Here is a 25,405-nt window from a genome sequence, read left to right on the forward strand (position 1 = left end):
TTTTGAAGAGGGAGGGAGGAGTAGGCCGAATAATAGCCTAAAACCATCCTAAAAATAAATGAAGAACTCCACTAAAATTTTGAATTTTATCGGACTTTTATCGGTTTGTGAGATCTTCCAAAAAGCTTACTACCTCATGTAATACTAGCGGCTACGCCTCTAGCATCTAAGGAAGGAATTGCAGAAAATTAGCCAAAAAATATCCTAAAACTTTAATAGAATTAAAATAAATTAGCCTCAAACATTAGGTTATGAAGATTAACGCACAGATAAAAAAAACATACTATTTTATATTAGGATTATTTGATCTAATTTCAAACTTTTTTGCGTATTTTTAAACCTTTTAGTAAAGAAACTCGCATGAAGATTTTTGTGTGCGCTAGTGCTGATTGTTAAGCAAAAAAAGGAAAGCTTGGAAAGAAAAAACGGTACTTCTCATTCTTTATCTCTATGCAACTTCCTGTCCTCTTTTTCCCAACCAACAACGTCCATTTTCGCCAGGGATCTTAAGGGATAAGACAAAAAAATTATATTCACGAATCACGTTTAATCATTTGTTGGGTAGTTTACTTTGAGGACTTTTGATATCTAAGCTTGATTATTTGCGACAAAAATTTTGAATATTTTTCTGTCTATTTTTATTGAAAAAATAATTTTTGTTCATTGTCTTATCCCTTAAGATCCCTGAGTTTGCCTTACATTTTAAATTACATTTTCTTTCTAGTTAGGCAACCAGGTGGCAGAAAAATCTCTGCAATATTTGGTTATTTTATGCCTTTTTAAATTACCTAAATTCAGTAATTACTAGAGGCTGTGCTTCTAGCATCTAGGGGAGAAAGGGCAACAAAATAGCCTAAAACCATCAAAAGACTTTGAATGAAATAGCATAAAATCATCCCAGGACCTAGGTGAAGCTCAATTTTCTCAGTGGTTAGCGAGATCTTAAATGAAAAACACAAACCTAACTTCTTCATATAAAAAATTTAATTTAAAAAATTCCTTTTTCTCATAAAATGAAATATGTTATAAACTTTCACTTTAAGGCAATTAAGTTGCATGTAAGAAAATCCGTATATAACCTAATTCAATCAAATTATGATATGATAATTATTAGCCATGGTAATTAGTTAATTACCTTTCAATAAAAACCTCTATCTACATATAGTTATGGCTTCCCCCTTAGCATCTAGTATTGCTGATTTACATTTCAAAGATTGTGCTATAGAAAAATAGCCTCAAACCATTCCATGACTTAAAAAAAACCTCCACAAAAAAAAACACAAACATATTGTTTAATGCATATCTTAAATTAAATAAAAAATCTTATTGCCAAAGATGAAGGATCAGATTGCTAATTAATCTTTTGTAAAAAAAATCTTGGATTATGTTTAATATTCGCGGAAAGCTGTCTGTAATAAGATGCGATAAATAACTATAGAAAAAAATTTAGAACTGTAAAACTATTTTGAATTGTGCAGTATCTAAAAGATAAATAGCAAATCAAACGAAAAAATAACATTTTTTAACTAGAAATTTCTAAAAAAAAAGTTTGCACGTAATGTTCATTAATTATAATCATATTTCTTAAATTCTGCTACTAAATCTTTACTTAATTCTTTAGTGTGAGAAATTTACAAAAATTGGCGATGAGTAAATAACTGTCTGATTTTATACAGCATATATTTTGTACAAATGTTTTTTTAATATTTTTAAAAATATTATACTGAAATGTACAAAACCAAAAATTTAAAAACCAAATATCAATTCAACTTTTAGAAACAGTACTTGTACTTTAAAACTAGCGTACATTCTGAGACTACTGCTAACCTGTCACCCAAAAAATCACCGTTATTTTATACTTTAACGATACAGCTGAAGATAAACCAGAAATTTGAGAATTATAGATTATATGTTGCTTTTTAGTACTCTTATGATATTGCAAAAATGAAAATAGCTAATGTTTTTTTTTCTTATTCTTAAACAGTTATCTGATACTAACGGCTGCGCCCCTGAATGGGGCATACATATGTACAGGCTAAAACCACTCCAATCCATAAATATTCAAATGCACAAAATAGCCGAAAACCATCCTTGGATCTAAGTCAATCTTTCCTAATCTGAGTACCGTTTATAAAAGTGTTTATGTGAGTGTGTCTTTGTGCGTGTGTGTGTGTGTATCGTTTGCCAATCTTGATTTATTATTTCTTTACAAGTGATTTAACCAAACTTTTATGATAGGCAATAAATTATCTTTTATTTTTCCTAAATAGCATACTTATAATATTTTTATGTACACAATTTTAGCTATATTTCAGTAAATCAAAATAATTGCAATGATTAACTTTTACAAAATTATTATTAGTTTTTTTTGTCTTTAAATAGTGAGGTAGGGGACATTGGTTACCAAAGTTTTATAAAAGACGTTCTCTCATTCTTGGGCTTAAAAACTTTTGGTACTTTTATTTTTATCTTGATTATTTGGTATAAACAATTTTCAAAATTTACCACTATTAAAATAAATCTATTGTTAGGGTATTTTTGTTTATCATGATTGGGGATAGGTATAAATTTTTTGTTCATTATCTTATCCCTTAAAATGCACGTACGTTTTAATAAACAAAATAGTACATTTTGCAGACAAAAAATATTACCTTCATAAGTTTTTTCTTTTGTTTCAGTAAAATTTCAATTACCTTTAATCCTTTATAATATATCGACATTCGACATATTATGTTGATTACAAGATGTACAATCCAAATTATCATTAATTAGATTACCCCTTCCGTAGATTAAAATTAATGGTTGAAAACTTCGGACACTGCTATTTGGTACCAACAATAAGGATTTGATAATAGTTTCTAATAAAAAGCAAAAACCTAAAGATTTTTTATGTGCAATTATTTTATTTTTCTATTTTATTTTCTGTGATAAAACCAAAGTATGGAAATAGTTAATTATTTGGTCAAATATCAATTATATATATTTGCTAGACACTATGAAAGTCATGGTTAGACATCAAATTCAGGGAGGGAGGGGACATTGGACTGGAAATTTTTCTGGCACCCAAAGTTTTAGAAATGTCTTTTAAAAACTTTGGGTACTTTCATTTAAATTTTGATTGGTTGTTTAAAACTAAACGTGTCCAAACTTTTCAACCAATAATTTTACTTTATAAAAATGGGTAGGTATGATATACATCAATTTATCGACCGCTGTCTTATCCCTTTAGATCCCTGGATGAAATTACTTATTTGTAGAATATAATTATAGCTGTCTCGCCTTTTTAATCATTTCTACTTAGAACAAGGATGACAACATCCATAAAAGCGAAGCTCTGAAACGATAGGACACACGGACATTAACACTTGTATAGTGTCAGAACTGAATAATCAGAATATAAATGAATAAGAGTCAAAGCAAAATTGTGAGTAAATTTGTTGAAAAACTTCTTGATACAGGATAATGTTTATGGACATACTTACATTTTTAGGACTTGATTATAGAGTTGCTTTGCTTATAATATTGTACTTTGTTGACCCATGAATCAGTATACCAAAAATCAGAACATTCGAATAATTAGATCACATAAAAATTTTTTGTTAAAAAAGTAAAAAATCAACATGCTTAAAATGAACGTACGGACATTCTAGTAATAATTATAGAGTTGCTACGGTTTCTAAATCATACCTAACTACTACAGGAATCACCATGCAAAGTTTGAAATCGATAGGACAATTCTAACATGCCTAAATTAACGAAAAAAGCTATCTGTCTCAGACGTACGGACGGGCGGACGGACGGACCGACCCTAATTATAGAAAAGCTTCGCTTTTAAAAATGTAAATCAGTATTTTCCTTATTTTGTCAAAAGATTGCAAGGAACAATATTAGTGAGTTTAAGGGATAAGATAATTGACAAGAAAATTGATGTACAACCTCAATTACTATAAACAAAATTACCTTTAGATCATTTTTTGGTTCATGACAACTGATAGTTTTTACAACCCAACCAAGATCTAATAAAAGTTTCCAAATTATTATCCAACAAATAAAAAATCAACTTTAAGTACCAGATAAATGTTTCCTTCCTCAAAGATCTTTAGCATCTTGGTGTAACTCAACTCAACCTTGAAATAATATTTTTTTTCTCTTTAGATCTGCTATGTTTACTGAGGGCTCTGGAGAGTGTCGCCTCGCCCGCATGGACCGTCACTCCCTGGTGGGACGTCCCGTGTTTGAGGAGGCCCAGGGGGTTCACTACATGGAGGTCAACTGCGTTTCTGACCCTACCAGGTAGACAATATTTAGAAAATTTTGATAAAAAGCTTATTTTGTGGAGATACGGAAAGTGCCATGTATTTAGATGTGTTACTTCTGGTTTAATAAGGGAACATATCATACAGACTTTTATATATTAGAAATCGTAACTATTTTATTTATTCAGACTTTGCCTGTACAGCCGTGAGCGTGGAAAGATCTTAAAGACTGTTGACGCCGTGTACCAGGCCATTGCCTCAGAACAGGACTGTCAGGATCTGTGCAACAATGCTCCCTTCAGGTACACATTATACTTTACTTTTTTGGGGAGTGGGAATTTTTTTCCAGGTAATTTCTCTTAGGAGGATGGAAGGTCTCTTCCCTAAAATTAGTTATAAACCTTCCCAGGATCTTTGAGTAGGAGAACCATATCGGTTCAGCGGTTAGCGAGATCCTTCGGTACAGCCAAACAATCATCCTGTCACTTTTATGGTAGGATATTTATTTTTCATTTTTATTTTTTTTTTGATATTATTATTTTTTTTCTCCCAGCGCAGTTCCTAATCTTTTTTCATGTTTTAGATGCCACAGCTACGACTACAACGATACTGGCGACAATGTGTGCCGTTTGTCCCACCACAGTGCCAGCACCCTGTCCCAGATTGAGGAGCCGTACCTGTACATCGACGAGGCCACCACCTTCCAGCTGAGCGCCTGCTACAACGTGTCCATCGACTGTCACTCCGGCGACATGAGGGCTAATATTCGCACCACCAGCCTGTTTGATGGTAAGGTTTACGCCAAGGGAAGCCCGGTCACTTGCATGGAGGATATTTCTAACTCAATGGAGTTTAGCATTACCATGGAGTATACTGACTTGGAGTGTGGTGTCCAGAGAGAGGGTCTGGGTGGATACATCAGCGAGGTTATCATCCAGCATCATGACGCCATTGTAACATCTGCCGATCTTGGACTCCAACTGTCATGTGAGTATGACTTGACCAACAAATCTGTGGCCAACAATGTTGATCTGAGCATTACCGGAGAAATTTCACCCAGCCTGTTCGAGGAGTCTGTAGTCGACTCGCCCAATGTTGTTATGCGCGTGGCCGATGAATCCGGTGACGAGACCAAGACCGCCGTTGTTGGTGATCCCCTGAGCATGGTGTTTGAGATCCTTGACCCCGAGTCCCCCTATGAGATCTTTATCCGTGACCTGGTTGCCGTGGACGGAGCCACCGACACTGAACTGCTGCTGATTGACGAGCGTGGCTGTCCCACTGACGCTGCCATCATGGGTGAGGTGGTCAAGTCACCGTTGAGCAACAAGACCATGACCAGCCAGTTCGACGCCTTCAGATTTCCCACCAGCGATGTTGTCCAGTTCCGTGCCATGATCACACCCTGCCTGCCCGCCTGTGAGCCCGTTGTCTGTGACGTTCTGGACTACACAGGACAGATCAAGTCTGTTGATTCCTACGGCAGAAAAAAGAGAGCCACAGATGCCACAGCCCTCGACTTATTCGGCAACCCCAGATCAAGAACCAAGCGTGCCGCCTCCCCCGAAGAGATGTTGGTTGTGCAATCCTTGAAAATTGTTGACAGATACGGCAAGAGAGACGAAAAGGCCCGCCAGCAGTTGGAGAAGAAGACCCGTCGTCTGGACGATTACTCCACAAGCAGTGAGGACACTTACACCAGCAGCGGCGAAACTGTGGCCGACGTGTCTGACAGCCTGTTGCACAGCGGCGACTGTCTGGACAAGACTAGCATGATTACCGGCGCCACCGTATTCCTGTTGGCCCAGCTCATTATTGTCGTCATGTTCGGCCTCATCTGGAGGCGCACACACAGAGACAACAACAAGGGGCTCAACATGCTGGAGAGCAGGGCTGACTCACTGTCCTACATGTACGATGCTGGCTTTGCCAGAAGAATCCAGTAGAAACAAACAAAATTACCCTTATCTAACCATGTTCTTCCATATATTACATTTAGATGATTGAAAGTTAATTTTATGATACTTCATTAATTGATCTCCAATAACTTTAAAATTTGTCAAATACTTCAAATGACAATTAACAATTAAATGCTCCTAACTTTGATGTATCATAAAATCAAATAATTATTTTTTTTTAAATTTTTGTATAGATGAATTAAAACCATGTAAAAAAGCCCGGTTTGTGCAGCTATTGTCATCAAAACAAACTCTTTCTACTTTTTTTTCAAATTCAACAATTCATTCAACAAGCTCACAATATAGGCTTGGAGTTGACAATTTGTTGATAAGACAAATTCTTTACTCAAGCCTATATGACTCAAAATAATAATTTGTTGAATATTAAGAATCTCCAAAAAAATTACCAGACGAGTGCTTCCATTTATAATCATACATACGTTGTCTTCCCAAGTAGACTATGTAGAAATTTAGTATTAGTTCTCATTTTTTTTATATTCAATCCTTAAGAAATTTACATTTTTTTAATTTGAAAAATTTTCAATTACAAATTTGGATGACAGGAAAATGCAGAGTCCGTTTAAGTACAGTACATATTAAAGTGTTAAATTACTAAAATATACAAAAAAGGCATTTCAAAACAAGTTTTAGAAAAAAATCTTAATGATTATTTGCCTCTTGTATTTATTAAAATTTGCGTACATTTTCGGACGAGCGGATACCTGTCACCCCGATTTTACTTAAAGAATCTCAAATTTTAACCATTTACCATACAAAAGGATTGATTTTTAAGTATGAATGTACCTAGACTTATTATGCTTGAATCTCATATGAATCTTAAAACTGTGATTGATTGATTGATTGATTATACATATTCGAGTGAATGTAAATGTTGAGTGTGAGTGCCGATTTTGAATGTTTATTAGACTTTAGGCAAGCATTTGATTTGTGTCAACAGTTTTAAAAACAAACGCGCCTTTTTTTTGTAATTTAGAGAAATATTCTTCTTTTTTGCAGCGACTTTTTAGTGAAATATGTAAATTGTTTAATGTCGTAATTTACCCAAATTAAATCAAGTACTATAAAGTATTGAAACCATTTTTTTTTCAATTTTAAACCAGTGCAGTGGCGTGCCTAAGGAGGGTGTCAACACTCCCCTTCATCTTTCTTACTCCCCTTTTGAATGTCTGTGCTGTGCACACCACTGACTAAAACTTAAAATGTATATGCCTTTGGCGCGTTTTGTAATCATTTTATTCTTAATTTTTATTACTTCAACTAGATTTTTTAATGTAAGATTCCCAAAATTGTAAAAATTTGACTTTTTTTTATTTTAAAATTTAGTTTAAGTATTGTTTGTAATTGTGAATCTCCTTGCCAAAATAATGTAAATATTAAAACCATAAATAAATAAACAATAATCAAACTATAGAATATTTATCATTTGTTTGTGGCGAATGATTTCGTTAACCGCTGAACCGATATGGTTCTCTTTTAGAGAGAAGCTTCTTAAATTCCCGGGATAGTTTTAGGCTGGTTTATTTTCATAAAAATAGTCTTGCATGGTTTTAAGCTTTTTTTGTGATCTTTCATATTCCTTCGAATATTCCTAGATACTAGGGACGCAACCGCTAGTCTATCGTATAAAGTGGTAAAGTTTTTTTTGTCTGTATCTTAAGATTTCGATAACTACTGAACCGATTGAGTTCTCCATTTCATGGATGCTTCTTTTAATTCCCTGGATGGATTAAGTCTAATTAATTTTTGTATCTAAGTTTGGATTTAGGCTATTTTTGCTACAATCCTTGCTCATTCGAATTCAGAGCCCCTACATACTAGGAGTACAGCCGCTAATAAATAAACACTAGCTCGTCAATTACCTCATACGGGCGGAGGTTCAGTAACACCCATCAGACAACCAACCCTTTGACTGCAAGACCTTTGTCTGAGAAGTCCTAACTGTACAATACATGGTAATGAGTTGCACCAGTTTTGGGCCAAGGCATTCCCCCTACTCTAACTATTAATGTTGCAATGTAGCACACCTGACATAGTAGCACCATTTTTAACGTCTTTAGTTGTGACGCGGTGTTAAGCCGAGAATCGAACCTATCACCTCCCCGACAACGAGCGAGTGCGCTACGTGTTGAGCTACGGTCGCGAGTTTGATAAACACTAATGAAACTATAGAATATTTATTATTTCTAAATCTAAATTATATTAATAATATGTATAATAATAATTATTTACAAATATTTCTACTCTACAATAATACCAGACCAGCACTAATACATACATCATAATAATTAGGATTACGCCGGATATCTTGTTCGGCCGGATATCCGGCCCATTTCAATATCCAGCCGGATACCGGATATTGATTTCTAATGCCGGATATCCGGTAATTGCCAGATATCGAACCCTAATAATAACAATAATACATAGTTCTTAAACTTTGCAGATTTTTATAGACAAAATAATTTGTTATATGAACTGAAATAACAAAACTTTCTACATCTCCTTAGCCAGGTTCTTACACAGTTTTCAAATTCATGTTATAAGAGCTGTATGGATAAAAATATTTTTAAAAAATTTTGGAGCATATTTATATTTTTAGAAACTCAACCATTTCTAAAACAAAATATCAAGCCAATAAAATTAATACTCAAAAATGACAATGAATAAAAATCTTGGTCATTTTACTAAAATATTTAATATATTTATTTTATTAAGATAATTAAATTTGAAATTAGAATGTAGATGCAACTATTTAAAATCAGAAAGACAACACGCCTCACCAAGATAAAAAAAATCAGGGATCTTAAGGGATAAGACAATGGGCGATAATTTTAATGTATATTCTCAATGATTACAAAAAAAATTTTCCTGTTAAAACAATTGTTTGAAAAGTTTTAGACACTGTTAGATTTAAAGATATGCCATAGTTTTAAGCCAACTAATGAGAAAACGTGTTTACGAATCTTTGGGGACTATTTCAATTTACAGTCCAATGTCCCCTCCCTTCCTGTATGAAACTATTATATTAGCACATCAAGTAAACAGAAAACTTTATTTACAATAATAATATTATTCCAACTGTACATAATTACATTCAATTTTCGCGCCAAAAATGGCGGATTAGGCAATGTTATAAATGCAAACAATAATATTTAATTATAAAGTTTTAGTAGGCATAAATCATTGGTCGGTTATTCTGACTTTGACATTGATAAAAATGAATTTTTCATTTGGACGGAATCACGTATAATAAGAAATAAAATGAGTTAAAAACATCATGGAACATTATGAAATACAATTTGATACGTATTTTAAAAAGGGATTTTCATAAAATCAAACAAACTTAAATTAAAGAAATGAGGAAAAAAAATTTAACCGCAGTTTTGACAAACATTGAGCTGTATAGACTTTTTGAGATAATTATTTATTATTAGAGTTATTATTTGATTATTCACTGTTTTGATATTTTATCAGTCCTTATTAATAGGTTTCATAGGACCTAAGTCCTAGACAATTGGATTCATACCTCCCCAATCCACGGATGCTCCTTCCCATCTGAAAATGAAAATAAAATGAAAGGAAGCCTGCAGCAAATATCCGACTTTTTCTACTGTAGCACTGCTAAAAGGAAACTTACTAATAAAATTTCATGATTTAAATTTATTAAGGTGATGGTATCAGAATTAAAATTAAAATGATGTCCTTAACTTTTCCTTTATGTATAAATATAAATTTTATGAATAAGGTCTTATGCTAATCTTACATAAGAAAAAGTCTGGTATTTGTAGCAGGTGCAAAGAATTTGCCGTTTAAAAAAATTGTCCTAACTTTTTTGATATTTATTTAAAATAGCTAGTCGGTGTTATCTTTCTCCCCCCCATTCCCTTTTACCATCTTAAATCCTTTTTTTTTGAGAGTAAAAGTGTTGCCTGTATAATATAATAGTTTTGGCCATTGTTTTACTTGTTTTTCAATTTTGCTTAGAATGAATTTGTAATACTTTTCTTATTCTAAAAGTATATATAAACTCATATTTTTTATGCCTGTATTAGGATATATTTAAGTTCAAAGTTTTCGTTCACCGAGGTTAAAAAGGTGATTTTTTTAATAATTACTCATCAGAATTAAAAAAGAAAGGTGTCAAATTAAAGATCATACTATTCTTCTTTTGTTGTGTTTTAGTAACTTAAACCGACTTAATTAAAAAAAGAACTAAAATTACTTAAACAAAAAGAGGTCTACAAAAAACCCGATTGCATATCTACTTACTAAAAACAACGACCAGCTATTTTAAATAAAAATAAAAAATAGAACACCTTCTTTGAAACAAACTCAATAAAATATTTGAACCTAGTACACAGTGGGATCTTTTGCCAAAAAACGGGACATTAAGGGTAGACAAAAGTAAACATCAATAAAAAAGCTTGTATTTGACGAAATGATGTGATTTCTTTTGCTTTAACTCAAAAATAACATAAATTTTGCTCCTGTTAACTTCTATTGTGCATTTGGTATGTACGTCTTGCTGTTTTGGAGGAGCGAAGCTACCCTATTTTAAAAAAATCTATAAACCTTCATAACTTTAGTTAGGATAGGAATATTTTAACAAAATCAACGTCTATGTAAATATTTCTTCAATGCAAACAATGTTTGTGAACATGAATATAGCGTCAGGTGCACCCAGTTCGAGTCCCGGCATTTTTAGGTAGGTCCAGTATAAGTAAAATAGGACACTAATAAGGCATGTTTTCTAATGTTTTTTTTTACAGATATAAACAACAATAACATAATTTTCAAAACTCTTTTGATTTTGTGTTAATACCTTTGTTCTAAGTCTAGCTATCTTCATTTAAAGTTTGTATAAGAATATAAACATAATTACTAATATTATATTCTCTCTCAAACGTATGTTTCTCTCTCTCTCTCTGATGCGTATATAAGTTTTTGCAATATTATAATTAATTCGCAAATTTGAATTTCTGCTGGACCAAAACCAGTTAGAAATACAAATTTTTTCAGAACACATGAAATTTAGCAAATTTAATTGCTAAAATAAAAGTATTTATAAGTCATCTTTTTTTAAGGACTCCTTGTTCCCTTAAATGTCCATTAAAACCGCGAGAACGGCAAAAATCGTTAAAAATAACGCCTACGGCGGCAAATAACGGCGAAACGGTTGGCCGGAGGCAAATAATGCATAAGTAAAGAAAGTTCCGCCTCAAAAAGTTTGAAAATTTTGCAGAGATGACTTTGGGCTCTAAAATGACTCCTTCCCCCTCTAACGGGGGAAAATTTGAAATTAACAAGAACGAAATTGTTCAAACCATGCAATGTAAAATGCTCAATTACTCAAAAACGGACAAGAGGCCCCAGGTTGTGAAAACTGTTTTATACACAACACATGTTGTATATTGATATTATTATTGCAAAACCCGGGGCCTCCTGTCCGTTTTTGGGTAAAATGGAGAAAACTGATTTTTTGGGGTTAAAAATCTTAATATTTTTGGTGAAATTCTCTCACAAAATGTCAATTTACACCATCAAAAAAATATTTTTTTAATTTTTTCTTTAATTAGACATTGGTACAGGTATCTGAAAAGTACCTCAATAAATTTTTTTTTTCATAAGATGAACATAAATCTATTTTTTGTTGCTTTGAAAAAATTGTGTAAAAAAATCTGGAAAATCATCAAAACTGAAAAGAAATTTTTCACTACCTTTTTTAAAAATGGCATAAATCCGCCAAAAATGAATATTTTTTAAAAATTTCTTTTCTAGCTGTCTACTTACAGCCATTATTAGGTCCTAGGATAGATAAAAGTCGATTTTAGATTTTTTGGATGTCCCGATTTTTTTCAAAAGATCCCACTGTGTAGTAATAGTGTCTAACTTTTTATCTTTGTGACGTAACAAAAATCTAAGGATGAGAGGGGAGGTGGGAAAGGAAACCCCTAAAAAAGAGATGGATTTTTGTTACGTCACAAAGATAAAAAATTAGACACTATTACTAGGTTCAAATATTTCAATATTTATGACAGTATTATGAGGATTGCTTGAATGCCTGTAAGCTAATATTTAAAAAAAAAACTTATTTAAATAGTTGAGAATAAAATGCTACTAGAGGCTAGGGGCACAGCAGATAGTTTATGATGGGTTGGATGCAAAATTATAAGGATAGTTATCTAACACATTGTATTATATAAAAACTAGCGGCTACGCCCCTAGAGGCCTCTAGGGGCACTTGAGGAGAGTCGAATTTTATAACCCAATTTCTTTATTTTAAATTTTATAAGAAAAATTTTGGGGGGGAATTTTTTTTTTGGCCCTCCCCGCCATTTTTTATTTTAGTTATAAAAAAAAATTAAAAAAAAAAAAAAAATTTCGCGGGGGGAAATTTTTTCTAAGGGCGATTTCTCTTAGGAGGGTGGTGGTACCCTCCCCCAAGATAGTTATAAACCTTCCCGGGACCTATGAGAAGCTACCCTGTTAAGGAGAACCCGATCGGTTCAGTGGTTAGCGAGATCCTTCGGTACAAACACACAAACACACAGACATCCTGTTACTTTAGTATAAGGATGTACAATTATAAGATTAACACCACCCTAAATGCCAAAGGTACGGGATAACAAAATTGGTTTTAATATTATGATTGTACATTGTTATATTCGTATACAGGGAAAAGGGAATGATATTCTGACAAAGAATTCTAAAGGAAAATTTTCCCACAACCCCCTTCCCCTTTTCCTCCCCTTCTTTCTCACCCCTCTTTAGTTACATGACAAAAACAAAATAAACTTCCACATACTTTAAAAGGTTTCGTTATTTTTTTGTAGAATTGATTGTTAGACTGGCTACCCCTGATTCGTAATTAACTGGTTTTACAGTAAGGATTAGAACCGTTTCTAATACAGCGGATATTAATCGGTTTCGAAACCATACGGTAATATGTTTTCTCGTATTCATTCGAATCCGGTGGATAGGAACCGGTTCTCATCCATACGAAAAAACTATGTCTAGCATCGTATTATATCCAGCTTTCTAGGAATATAGAAATGTACAATCATAAGATTAAAACTAGTTTTTTTAGCCGGTGACTTCGTCACCTCGGGGCAAAAAAAACTAGTTTTAATCTCATAATTGTACATTCTATATCCGCGGAAAGCCGTTTATAATACGATGCGAGAAATAACTATACTTACTTTGACTGAATGGCGAGTTCCAGGGGATTTTCTTGGATTTCTTCAAAATCATCAAGTCCAATATCATTTATATTAGTGCTGTTGTTCTTTAATGCGGATCTAAAAGAGTTATTTATAGCAATAGCATTCCGCAGATATTAAAATATAAAAAACAGTTTTATTAGCCAAGAGGGTCCAAAGGCAAGGGCTAATAAAACTGATATCAATTTTATGATTATTTTGATACTCGTGGAAAATTGTCTGTAATACGATTCTATACAATATTTATCAGTATGGCTGAGAACCGGTCCTATTTAAGAGGATATTAATTGGTTTCGAAGCCATACTTGAAAACATATATTTCTTGACAAAATTTATATAGGTATTTTGATTATTAAATTTAAAAGGACAAAAATTTATTCATGCCATGAAGTAGACAAAAAAAGTTTTTAAACTAAACAAGTTCGAGAGCTCGACAAGAGAGGTCGACGTGGCCAAATCTTTAGAAATTTGCATTTGTAAATGTTAAAAGTTTTACCTTGTATCAATAATAAGGACCAGTTCTCGTTTGTCCTTTAGTTGAGTTCCACCACAGTAATAGTAAAGTTGAAATCTGAAAAATTATCAGTGTAAAAGTTTGAAAAGAGACAAAGGAGATTAAAAACATTGGTTGAATAGTTTAAACACTGCTAATTTAAACAAACCAAAAACAATTTGTTGAAAGTACTTACAGTTTTGAAGCAAATGAGAGTACGTGTGGGTAATAGTATAATTTCATTAGTAATAGACATGTCCCCTCCCTCCCTAAAATAAAATTTGCAAACCTGTTTTCCGCCTGATATGACTTCATGAGGTCTTTGTTTGGGTTGAACAGAACTCCCCAGTTGTCTTTGCAACAGGTCACCCAGATTGGCAGGATGGGGGTTTTCAGACGGGATCCTAAACACAAAATAGATTTTCCCCCTTATTTTCAATCATTCACTATAAATCCCAGTTATCCTTGGATAAGGTCAGACGGGATCCTGAATAAGAAATACATTAATTACCATAGATGTTCAATATTCAGTATAAACCCCAGTTATCCTTACAGAAGGTCACCCAGATTGGCAGGATGGGAGTATTCAGACAAGATCCTGAATAGGAAATACATTTATCCCCATAGATGTTCAATATTCACTATATAACCCCAGTTATTCTTGCAAAAGGTCACCCTGATTGGCAGAATAGAGGTCTTCAGACTGGATCCTGAATAGGTAATACATTTATTACCATAAATGTTCAATATTCAGTATAAACCCCAGTTATGCTTATAATAGGTCACCCAGATTGGCAGAAAAGAGGTCTTCAACGGGATCCTTAATACGTATTACATTATTCACCAAAAATGTTCAATATTAACTATAAACCCAGTTATCCTTACAAAAGGTCACCCAGATTGGCAGAATAGAGGTCTTCAGATGGGATTCTGAAAAGGTTATACATTAATCTCCATAGATGTTCAATATTTACTATATAACCCCAGTTATTCTTGCAATAGGTTACCCAGATTGGCAGGATGGGGGTCTTCAGACGGGATCCTGAATTGGAAATACATTAATCACAATAGCAACATAGATGTGTAATATTTACTATAAACCCCAGTTATTCTTGCAATAGGTCACCCAGATTGGCAGGATGGAGGTCTTTAGACGGGATCCTGAATAGGAAATACATTAATTACCATAGATGTTCAATATTCAGGATAAACCCCAGTTATGCTTATAATAGGTCACCCAGATTGGCAAACTAGGGGTCTTCAGACTGGATCCTGAATAAGAATCATTTACAAAAACCCACAGGTTATCCCTAAATTAAAACTTGTTTTGTTAGGCCTCAGGGGGTATTAATTTTATGAGTCATATTATTTTTGTGGAAAAATGATACTATGATATACTAAACATGATTTTTCAATATTGCTGATAACCGGTTTTAATATATTGGTTTCAAAGCCACACTGGAAAAGACTTTTTTTTGTATGCACAGCACAAAATATGTAGTGCACAAAATATGTAGTGCACAAAATTGTCCCCTGAACTAGACTATCATCACGTAATTTTACTGTAAGTAATTGACCTAGAATAAACAGTAAATAAATGAAACATGCACAATAATAAAATCCACGAATTCTAATCGCCACAACTCACGAAATATTAAACTATTGTGTTTTTTAATTTTTATCCAATAAAGCTTTGTCCATCGTTACATAATAAGCATCTTTAAAGGGGGCTGGTTAAGGGTCTGATTTTGTACAGTAAGTACATATATTATATATACATATCCTTTTAATAAAGTAACATCATGTCTGTACCGAAGGATCTCGCTAACCGCAGAACCGGAATGGTCCTGGGAAGGATTATGACTATTTAAGGGTAGGGTTCCACCACTTTCCCAAGATAAATCGCCCCTCGAAAAAACTATACAAAAATTCCCTGTTGTGTTGGTCTTTGGGTCTTAAAATGTCTCCAACATAAATATAATTATAACATTCGAAAGCATATGATCAAAATGATCTTCAAATAAAATAACAAAAAGAATGAAAATGTTAACTGTTTACTTAATTTAAAAATACCTAAATTAAAAAGATTTAAATGATTTAAAAATAATTAGTTACTCCCTTTTATCTTATTATATTTTTGTAAAAAAAAACATTTACCAAATTATATTTGTTATAAATTTAAAATTGAATTTAATAAAATTAATATATTTTTTTCTGTAAATTAGTGAAGTTTCAATGAACACAAAAAACAACAAAAGAGACGCCTAGGAAGAAATTTGTTACTATTTTTGCTTTATAATTTATTACTCAATCACTAAAGGGATCCTTGCGTTTTAACCCTTACCGGTCAAATTTAACATTCATTTTAATAAGACAGGGTTATAAAACAAATTTAAACAAAAAATACATTCTCATACAAACGACCCATTAAATAGTGGATGTATATATTCTTTTTTTCTCCCCGAGGTAGTCATTTTTTTCCCTGAGCATGGGAAAAAACGTGAAAAAAATATGTTTTAGTATAAAGAAATGTTCTATCGATTTCAAACCTTTTCCATTTGATAGATCTTCCCGACTTTGGAAAAACTGTCAGACCGATTTTTGAAATTCAATCTGTGAAAAAAGATATTCCAGTTTGAATTTTTTGTTTTGAAAATATTATTTTACATGTATTGACGCCATCTTGGATTATGATAATTTTTTTTGTTAGAAGATTTTTTTTACAAAATTTTTTTTAAAATTAAATTTTTACAATGAAAAAAAATCTTTGAACTTAAATTGACCAATAATTAAAAGTTTTTTTCTATTTAATTTGGAAGATTTTTTTTTGTTTTAAATCTCAAAGTTTACCTCGGGGAAAAAACCAAAATTAAACCACATTTTAGCATAAAAATGAGTTTTTGTTTAAATGCGAATGATATTCCTATCCAGTTTTTTGTTTACGAATGAATATTTTTTGCCCGAGGAAATAAATGATGAAGCAATGATGGAATACCCCATTTAACTTACCCAGATTTAGCTGTTCAGTCTCAAGATTGTTCTCCCCCCTGACAAGAAGACCAATATTATTTCTTCCAGTGATACCAAGTTTACCATCACCATACTGAAAACAGAATAAATTTGTTATTGTTTATTGACAGTTTGTATTGTATGGATTTGAGCCTAATATAGGAACAGATAAATCAGGTAGGAGAGGACATTAGACTTATAGGATTATAATTTCAACATATAAAGGTATCTAAACACATTCTTAACTTAAAACTTTGGGTACTTTTTATTGTCCAACTTTTCCACCAATAATTTTAACCGACAATGAGAGGAACTTTTTATCCATTGTTCAATCTCTTTAGATTCTCAAGATGTTATTTTAGTTATTTTAAAAGGCGACAAAAAAGAAAAAAGGATGACAACATCCATAAATGACTGACGGAGTGATAGGCAGACAAATTGAGTTTTAGGGCTCTAGAGGGATAAGATAATGGTTGATAAATTACTGTAGACTCCCAATGATAATAAACAAAAGTATCACTTTTGTAGCTCAACAGGAAAGCAACCCAATTAAGATTTAAGTTTCCAAAGTTTTTAGGCTTAATAATAAATTAAGAATAGTTATTTCTCGCATCGTATTATAAAAGGCTTTCCGCGGATATAGAATGTACAATTATAAGATTAAACCAGGTTTTTTAGCCCCGAGGTGCCGAAGGCACGGGCTAAAAAAACTGGTATTAATCTTATGATTGTACATTTTTATATTCGTAGAAAGCGGTTTATAATACAATGCTAGACATAGTTTTTTCGTATGGATGAGAACCTGTTCCTATCCACCGGATTCGAATAAATACGAGAAAACTGTTTATAAACCTAAGATTACCAGTATAATTTCCTATCTATTGTCCTATCCCTCCCTGATAATCGTCCCTTGAAATCTTATCTACAGGGAGTAATTAGAATTAGGTAAAAATTCTTTCACAATTTACTTTATTTGGGGGGGGGGGAGTAAAATATTTAAAAATTTAAATTTTGAGGTTCATACGGCACCCCCAATTTCATTTTTTTTTTTTTGGGGGGGGGGGTAATCTTTATATCATATAGGCAATTACGTCCAAGCTTTTATATTGGGGGAGGGGGTGGGGGGTAATGACCCCTTTACCCCCACCCCCATATTGGATGTCCCAGTAAGGTCTATTTATTCAATCATGTCCTTTGAGCTGAATGAATATCTGGATAATTAAATTGTACAATATCAATATTCAATAAAAAATGTAATCAACAATGACGTCTGAACAATAGAATGATGCAATAAAACTTCTTTATACAGTTAGGGAGTTGAATCCATTTTTATAGAAGCAGAAATATAATCTATGATTATGGTTTGGACCCTCTAAAACTGTAATCTACCTTTCCACTTTCCCCTCTCTTGGTGAAGATATCTTCAACGCCGATACGATTTTTAAAATATAAGATTCCACTTTTGTCTCTCTTGTTGAAGATATCTTCACCAAGAGAGGCAAAAGTGGAATCTTAAATTTCAAAAATCATATCGGCGTTGAAGATATCTTCACCAAGAGAGGGGAAAGTGGAATCTTATATTTCAAAAATCGTATCGGCGTTGAAGATATCTTCACCAAGAGAGGGGAAAGTGGAAAGGTAGATTACAGTTTTAGAGGGTCCAAACCATAATCATAGATTATATTTCTGCTTCTATAAAAATGGATTCAACTCCCTAACTGTTATAAGCAGACATTAATCATAAAAAATCAACCAATATTTATTTCCTAGAAATGATTAATAGCAACTTATGTTTAGCTTTGTCTTGTTTTACAAATAAATAAAAAAATGAATTACAATAAATTGTTTTTCTCGTATTCATTCGAATCTGGTGGATAGGAACCGGTTCTCATCCATACGAAAAAACTATGTCTAACATCGTATTATATCCAGCTTTCTACGAATATAGAAATGCACAATCATAAGATTAAAACCAGTTTTTTTAGCCGTGCCTTCGGCACTTCGGGTCTAAAAAAAACGGTTTTAATCTTATAATTGTACATTCTATATCCGTTTATAATACTATGCGAAAAATAACTATTCTTTACATGAAACAAGGATGACAACATTAATAAAAGTTAAACTCCTAAAGCAGACGGCAAAACAAAGAAACACAGAAATATAGAATATGTAGGTAGAATGTTATTATTAATCAGTCAAATAAATTTATGTGAATTTAAAAAAAAATTGCTGAAATTCTGTTTAAATATAGGCTGCTGTTTAAAAACTTTCATGAGCAGATTATCTATTCTTCAGTCTAAATGAAATAATATGCTTCTTTTAAGTTTCTTAATTTCTTCTTAAATATACATATGAAGGATACTGTATATTGTTTAAGGACTTTCATAAGCAGAATATATATTTATCAGTCTTATGATTTTATGTAATTATTTTTAAAACAAGGATGACAACATCCATAAGTAGCGAAGCACAAAATCTATAATAAAATAGACAAACAGACAAAGTAATTTATAGATCTGATTAACTGTTATCATAACAAAGAAAAGAAGGAGATAAATATGCAAAAACTTAAAATCATGAAACTTAGGGTTTAAATCTGAAAGTTTTAAAAACAAAAAGCAGCTTAAAAACAATCAGACTACCAAAGATAGGAGCCGAGAAAATCTGTTGCAAAAAGTAAAAGAAGTTAAAGAGCTGTTTAGAAGCTGTCTGGCCGCTATTGATGAGGAATACTTAACTATGGTTCATATTGTTGGGAATGTTGACAAGAAGTTTCAGCCTTCTATCTTTTACAGAAGCCGAGAAAATTAGTTTTAAAAATAAAAGCGGCTAAAAAGCTGCTTAAAAGCAGTCTGACCGCTATTGATGTTTTATACTTAATAATGCTTCATATCAATAAGATTGTTGACAAGAAGTTTCAGCTTTCTCTCTTTTACAAGTGCCGACCAAATCAGTTTGAAAAATAAAAGCTGCTCAAAAGCAGTCCAACCGCTATTAATGTTTTATACATAATTATGCTCCATGTTGATGGAAATTTTGACAAGAAGTTTCGGCATTTTCTTATTTAGAGGAGCCAAGAAAATCAGTTTTGAAAATTAAAAGCGGCTAAAAAGCTGCTTAAAAGCAGTCCGACCGCTAACGATGTTTTATACTTAATTATGCTCCTTATTGATGGGAATGTTGTCAAAAAAATTCAGCCTTCTATCTTTTGTAGGAGCTGAGAAAATCACGTTTCCCCCAAAACGTTTCAGACAGACATACATACATACATACAGACGGACATTTCTAATTATAGAGTAGCTTCGCTACTAAAAAATTGCTTAATTGCTGCTTAAATCCTATAGCATACTTTTTAAGGACTTTCATTTTAGGACATGAATCTCGAGATGCTTCGCTTATGCTTCTTCAAATTATTTTCCCAATATCGTATTAATTAATTGGAAAATCACAATCTATCTATCTATGTATCTATCAATCTACCTCAAAGTTGGTAGCATCCTTTGCATCAGCTGACATGATTCCTATCTATCTATCTATCTACCTCAAAGTTGGTAGCATACTCTGCATCAGCTGACATAATTCCTATCTATCTATCTATATACCTCAAAGTTAATAGCATCCTCTGCATCAGCTGACATGATTCCTATCTATCTATCTATGTACCTCAAAGTTGGTAGCATCCTCTGCATCAGCTGACATGATTCCTATCTATCTATCTATCTATCTATCTATTATACGTCAAAGTTGTTAGCATCCTCTGCATCAGCTGACATGATTCCTATCTATCTATCTACCTCAAAGTTGGTAGCATCCTCCGCATCAGCTGACATGATTCCTATCTACCTATCTATCTTACCTCAAAGTTGGAAGCATCCTCCGCATCAGCTGACATGATTCCTATCTATCTATCTATCTATTATACGTCAAAGTTGGTAGCATCCTCCGCATCAGCTGACATGATTCCTATCTATCTATCTACCTCAAAGTTGGTAGCATCCTTTGCATCAGCTGACATGATTCCTATCTATCTATCTACCTCAAAGTTGGTAGCATCCTCTGCATCAGCTGACATGATACCATTGTGAAGGTAGGGAGTCGCTGTACCGGTCAACAATAGGTTAGACAAGCCAAATCCTATCTGAAAATTATTATAGTTTTTATTGATCGTATAATAGATAGCTAGCTTTCTACAAATAGTAAATTAAAAATGATGGGAAACGAATTCTTGCCGTGCGAGTCCACATTTAAATGTTAATTGTACTAGTCGACCAAGTTTTGTAAACCCGTTCTCTCATTCGTTGTTATCACAACTTTCAATAAATTTTGATTAACAAATAATTTTAATTTACAGAAGGCGTAATTTTATGGATCATAATTTGTCAACTAGTCCAAAAATTTTGGTTTCAAAGAATCTTTTATTTAAAAATCTATAATACAAAGTAGCTTGATGTCTATCCGTCCGACCGTCTGTCTGTCCGTCTGTCTGAAGCTTAAGATCTCGGTAACGACAGAACCAAGTGGGTTATACTCTTCAGGGAATATATCTACTGGTCCTGTGGTGGTTTTAAGCTATTTTCTTAGGGGGTGGGACACCCACAATCGCCCCCCCCCCATAAAACAAAGGATCCCCTCTTTTTTAGGCAGTAAATTTAAAACATGGTGGTCTCACCACCAGAGGTACTTATTATATTTTTAATTACCTCTTGGGGCAAAGCCCCTAAAGGCTAGGGGCGAAGCCGCTGGTTTTATATAAAGACTATGGTGACCGGTCTTATTTTTAGAATTATTCTTGGAATTTATATTTATAGAATGTTGAATGAAGCATTATCAAAAATTTATTTTTACTTGCCCTTATGATCAGTTACAGAGATAATAAATGTACATATATGAATAAAAGTATAGATGGTTGCAACCTTTTTCGTCTGCAAAGAAATTAATTTCTGCTCTTTTGTAGCGACTTGGCTGTGTTAACATTTCCGATGCTATTTGCTGATATTTAAAGACCCAATTGAAGGTCGGCAAAGGGTCCCCACCCCTCAGACATACAATTATTTAACCCCTTTGGATCTAATACAGAGATAAGCTCATTAAAGCAAGTATGATAACATCAATAAAAGCGAAGCACTAAAAATCAAAAGGAAGGACAAACGAACGATAACTCTTGTAGAGTGTCAGAACTTAATATGATAACTCTAACATGTCTAAATAAAAAAAAGCTATCCGTTAAGGACGACCCTAAATGAAAAAAAATTAAATATAACAAAAAAGCCTTATCCCAGCGCGCTTAACCTAACCTAACCTAACATAAATATATATTTACCGTGTCTTCTGCTGATATTAACATGTCATCATGTTTAGCTTGCAAATCTTTTTTCAACCTGAAAGGGAAATATGTTAATGAAACAGGTGTTTTTACTCAAAGCTATTGTTGACAATTTGTTAGGAATGCAAACAGGCGGACAGACATACTTAAAAATCCTACTTACTCATCATATCCTTTTGATAGAACGACACTGTATAAGAACAGACAGACAGACAGACAGACAGACAGACAGACAGACAGACAGACAGACAGACAGACAGACAGACAGACAGACAGACAGACAGACAGACAGACAGACAGACAGACAGACAGACAGACAGACAGACAGACAGACAGATAGACAGACAGACAGACAGACAGACAGATAGACAGACGGACTGGCAGGCAGACAGACAGACAGACAGACGGACAGACAGATAGACATACGGACAGAGAGACAGATGGACAGAGAGACAGATGGACAGAGAGACAGATAGTAATACAGACAGACGGACAAAGAGAAAAAGGGACAGACAGACAGATAGACAGACGGACGATCGGACAGACATAAATATTTAAAAAATATACTTACTCGTCAAATCCTTTTGACAGAACGACACTGTATAAGAACAGACAGACAGACAGACAGACAGACATGCGGACAGAGAGACAGACGGACAGATGGACATACAGACAGACGGACAAAGAGAAAAAGGGACAGACAGACAGATAGGCAGACGGACAGACAGACAGACATAAATATTAAAAAAATATACTTACTCGTCAAATCCTTTTGACAGAACGACACTGTACAAGAGACAAGCTAAGGCTCCTCCTTGCTCTTGAATAAACTAAAAACATTAAAGTCAAATCATAATTTAGGATTGAATGAAAAATCCCGTGAGATTGGTAATTTTCATAAAACAAGGATGACAACATCCATAAAAGCGAAGCACTGAAACGGTAGGACAAACGGACATTAACACTTGTATAGTGTCCTAACTGAATAATCAGAATATAAAAGTATAAGAATCGACGCAAAATTGTAAGTAAATTTGTTGAAAAAGTGCTTGATTCAGGATAATGTTTATGGACATACTTACATTTTAAAGACTTGATTATAGAGTTGCTTCGCTTATAATATTGTTCTTTGTTGTCCCAGGAATCAATATACAAAGAATCAGATCAAACGGATAATTAGATCACACAAAAATTTGTTGTTAAAAAAGTAGAAAAATCAACATGTTTAAAATGGACGTACGGAAATTCTGGTAATGATTATAGAGTTGCTACGCTTTCTAAATCGTACCTAACAACTACAGGAATCATCATGCAAAGTTTGAAATCGATAGGACAATTCTAACATGCCTAAATTAACGAATAAAAGCTATCTATCTCGGACGGACGTACGGACCGACCCTAATTATAGAAAAGCTTCGCTTTTAAAAAACGACGATAACAGTAGAAAAAGTAGTACAGGGCAGGCATCTACAGAGATAAGACTATGGCCAATAAATTGATTACCCCTTCTATAGTAGTTGAAACGTTTGAACACTCAACTTAATTAAACAACCAATTAAAATTCAGTAAGGTCCCCCAAAGTTGTTAAGATAACAAATAAGAAAACGTTATTAAAAAACTTTGTCGACTAGTGTAATAAACAGCCAAATAGTACAGAGGCATAAGTTTATAATGCTTGCTTGAATCTTCTTATAATGGGATTAAAACGTCAGTATGAAATACTTACAAATGGAAAGTGTTTCTTGACAAGAGCTTTTAACTCTTCCTCTTTGTTACATCTGAATAGGTGACACTGAAAAAAAAGCAAATCAATTTAAGTAATGTAAATATATTCCTTATATAAAATTAAAATGATATATATATGTCTGTCTGTAGCAAAAAATCAGGCTAATCGCTAAACTGATATGGTTCTCCTTGACAGTGAAGCTTTCTAGAGGTCCAGGAAATGGGAAAGGCTACATACATACACACAAAACAAATGATACCACTTTTAAAAAAAGTAAGCAAAGAAGCAGAAAAAGACATCGCATTATTTTGTATTAAAGGTAGTTCAATTAATATAGAATATACTTGGATATTATGACAATGAAAAAAATGTCGTCAACTTAGGTTGCTAACATGGAACTCATTTATTTGTTAGTTCATTCTTCCAGTAGGAGGGGAGGAATTGTGGTAAAAAGGGTGGATGGGGGTATAAACATTTTGGCCCGTTGGGGGTTTCACTTTATTGGAGAACATTAAAATCTGATGTAACATCCAAGTAATGATATATCCATTGATGGTATGAGCAAAATATTTTATAACCAAGCCAAAGCATAGGTTAGTATCTGGCAACACTAATACTAATTCTAACCTTTTCTGTGATAGTATATGCACAATATTTTGAAACCAAGCCAAAGCATAGGTAACCATCTGGTAACACTAATACTAATTCTTACCTTTTCTGTGATAGTATCTGCACAATATTTTGGAACCAGACCAAAGCATAGGTAACCATCTGGTAACACTAATACTAATTCTAAACTTTTCTGTGATAGTATCTGCACAATATTTTGGAACCAGGCCAAAGCATAGGTTAGTATCTGGCAACACTAATACTAATTCTAACCTTTTCTGTGATAGTATTCTGGAACCAGGCCAAAGCATAGGTAACCATCTGATAACACTAATACTAATTCTAACCTTTTCTGTGATAGTATAATACTAATTCTAACCTTTTCTGTGATAGTATTCTGGAACCAGGTCAAAGCATAGGTAACCATCTGATAACACTAATACTAATTCTAACCTTTTCTGTGATAGTATCTGCAAAATATTTTAGAACCAGGCCAAAGCATAGGTTGGTATCTGGCAACACTAATACTAATTCTAACCTTTTCTGTGATAGTATTCTGGAACCAGGCCAAAGCATAGGTAACCATCTGACAACACTAATATTTTAAAATTCTAACCTTTACTGTGATAGTATCTGGACAATATTGTGGAACCAGGCCAAAGCTTAGGTAAACATCTGGTAACACTATTACTAATTCTAACCTTTTCTGTGATAGTATCTGGACAATATTGTGGAACCAGGCCAAAGCATAGGTAACCATCTGGTAACACTATTACTAATTCTAACCTTTTCT

General features: G+C 33.1%; 2 protein-coding genes across 3 annotated transcripts in view; one reads left to right on the forward strand and one right to left on the reverse strand.

The window, feature by feature from the left end:
• LOC145312156 (uncharacterized) overlaps positions 1-7,643 on the forward strand; it is an 83,084-nt gene extending 75,441 nt beyond the window's left edge. For both annotated transcript variants that reach the window (XM_080151305.1, XM_080151306.1), the window contains exons 6-8: positions 4,156-4,293; positions 4,445-4,558; positions 4,840-7,643. In XM_080151305.1, the coding sequence (XP_080007431.1) occupies positions 4,156-4,293; positions 4,445-4,558; positions 4,840-6,202 (1,615 nt within the window). In that variant the 3' untranslated portion in view covers positions 6,203-7,643. The remainder of the gene's footprint in view (positions 1-4,155; positions 4,294-4,444; positions 4,559-4,839) is intronic.
• Positions 7,644-8,667: 1,024 nt separating this feature from the next.
• The window catches only part of LOC145312607 (inactive ubiquitin carboxyl-terminal hydrolase MINDY-4B-like), a 50,556-nt gene continuing 33,818 nt past the window's right edge, over positions 8,668-25,405 (reverse strand). The window contains exons 10-18 of the mRNA XM_080151865.1: positions 24,004-24,069; positions 23,037-23,107; positions 22,275-22,332; positions 20,991-21,092; positions 16,955-17,048; positions 14,235-14,349; positions 13,949-14,023; positions 13,432-13,530; positions 8,668-9,787 (exon numbers count right to left, since the gene is read on the reverse strand). Of these exons, the coding sequence (XP_080007991.1) occupies positions 9,739-9,787; positions 13,432-13,530; positions 13,949-14,023; positions 14,235-14,349; positions 16,955-17,048; positions 20,991-21,092; positions 22,275-22,332; positions 23,037-23,107; positions 24,004-24,069 (729 nt within the window). The 3' untranslated portion in view covers positions 8,668-9,738. The remainder of the gene's footprint in view (positions 9,788-13,431; positions 13,531-13,948; positions 14,024-14,234; positions 14,350-16,954; positions 17,049-20,990; positions 21,093-22,274; positions 22,333-23,036; positions 23,108-24,003; positions 24,070-25,405) is intronic.

The sequence above is a fragment of the Acartia tonsa genome, chromosome 2 (genome assembly GCF_053477335.1).
Source record: "Acartia tonsa isolate MP-2025a chromosome 2, ASM5347733v1, whole genome shotgun sequence".
Taxonomy (NCBI): Eukaryota; Metazoa; Arthropoda; class Copepoda; order Calanoida; family Acartiidae; genus Acartia; species Acartia tonsa.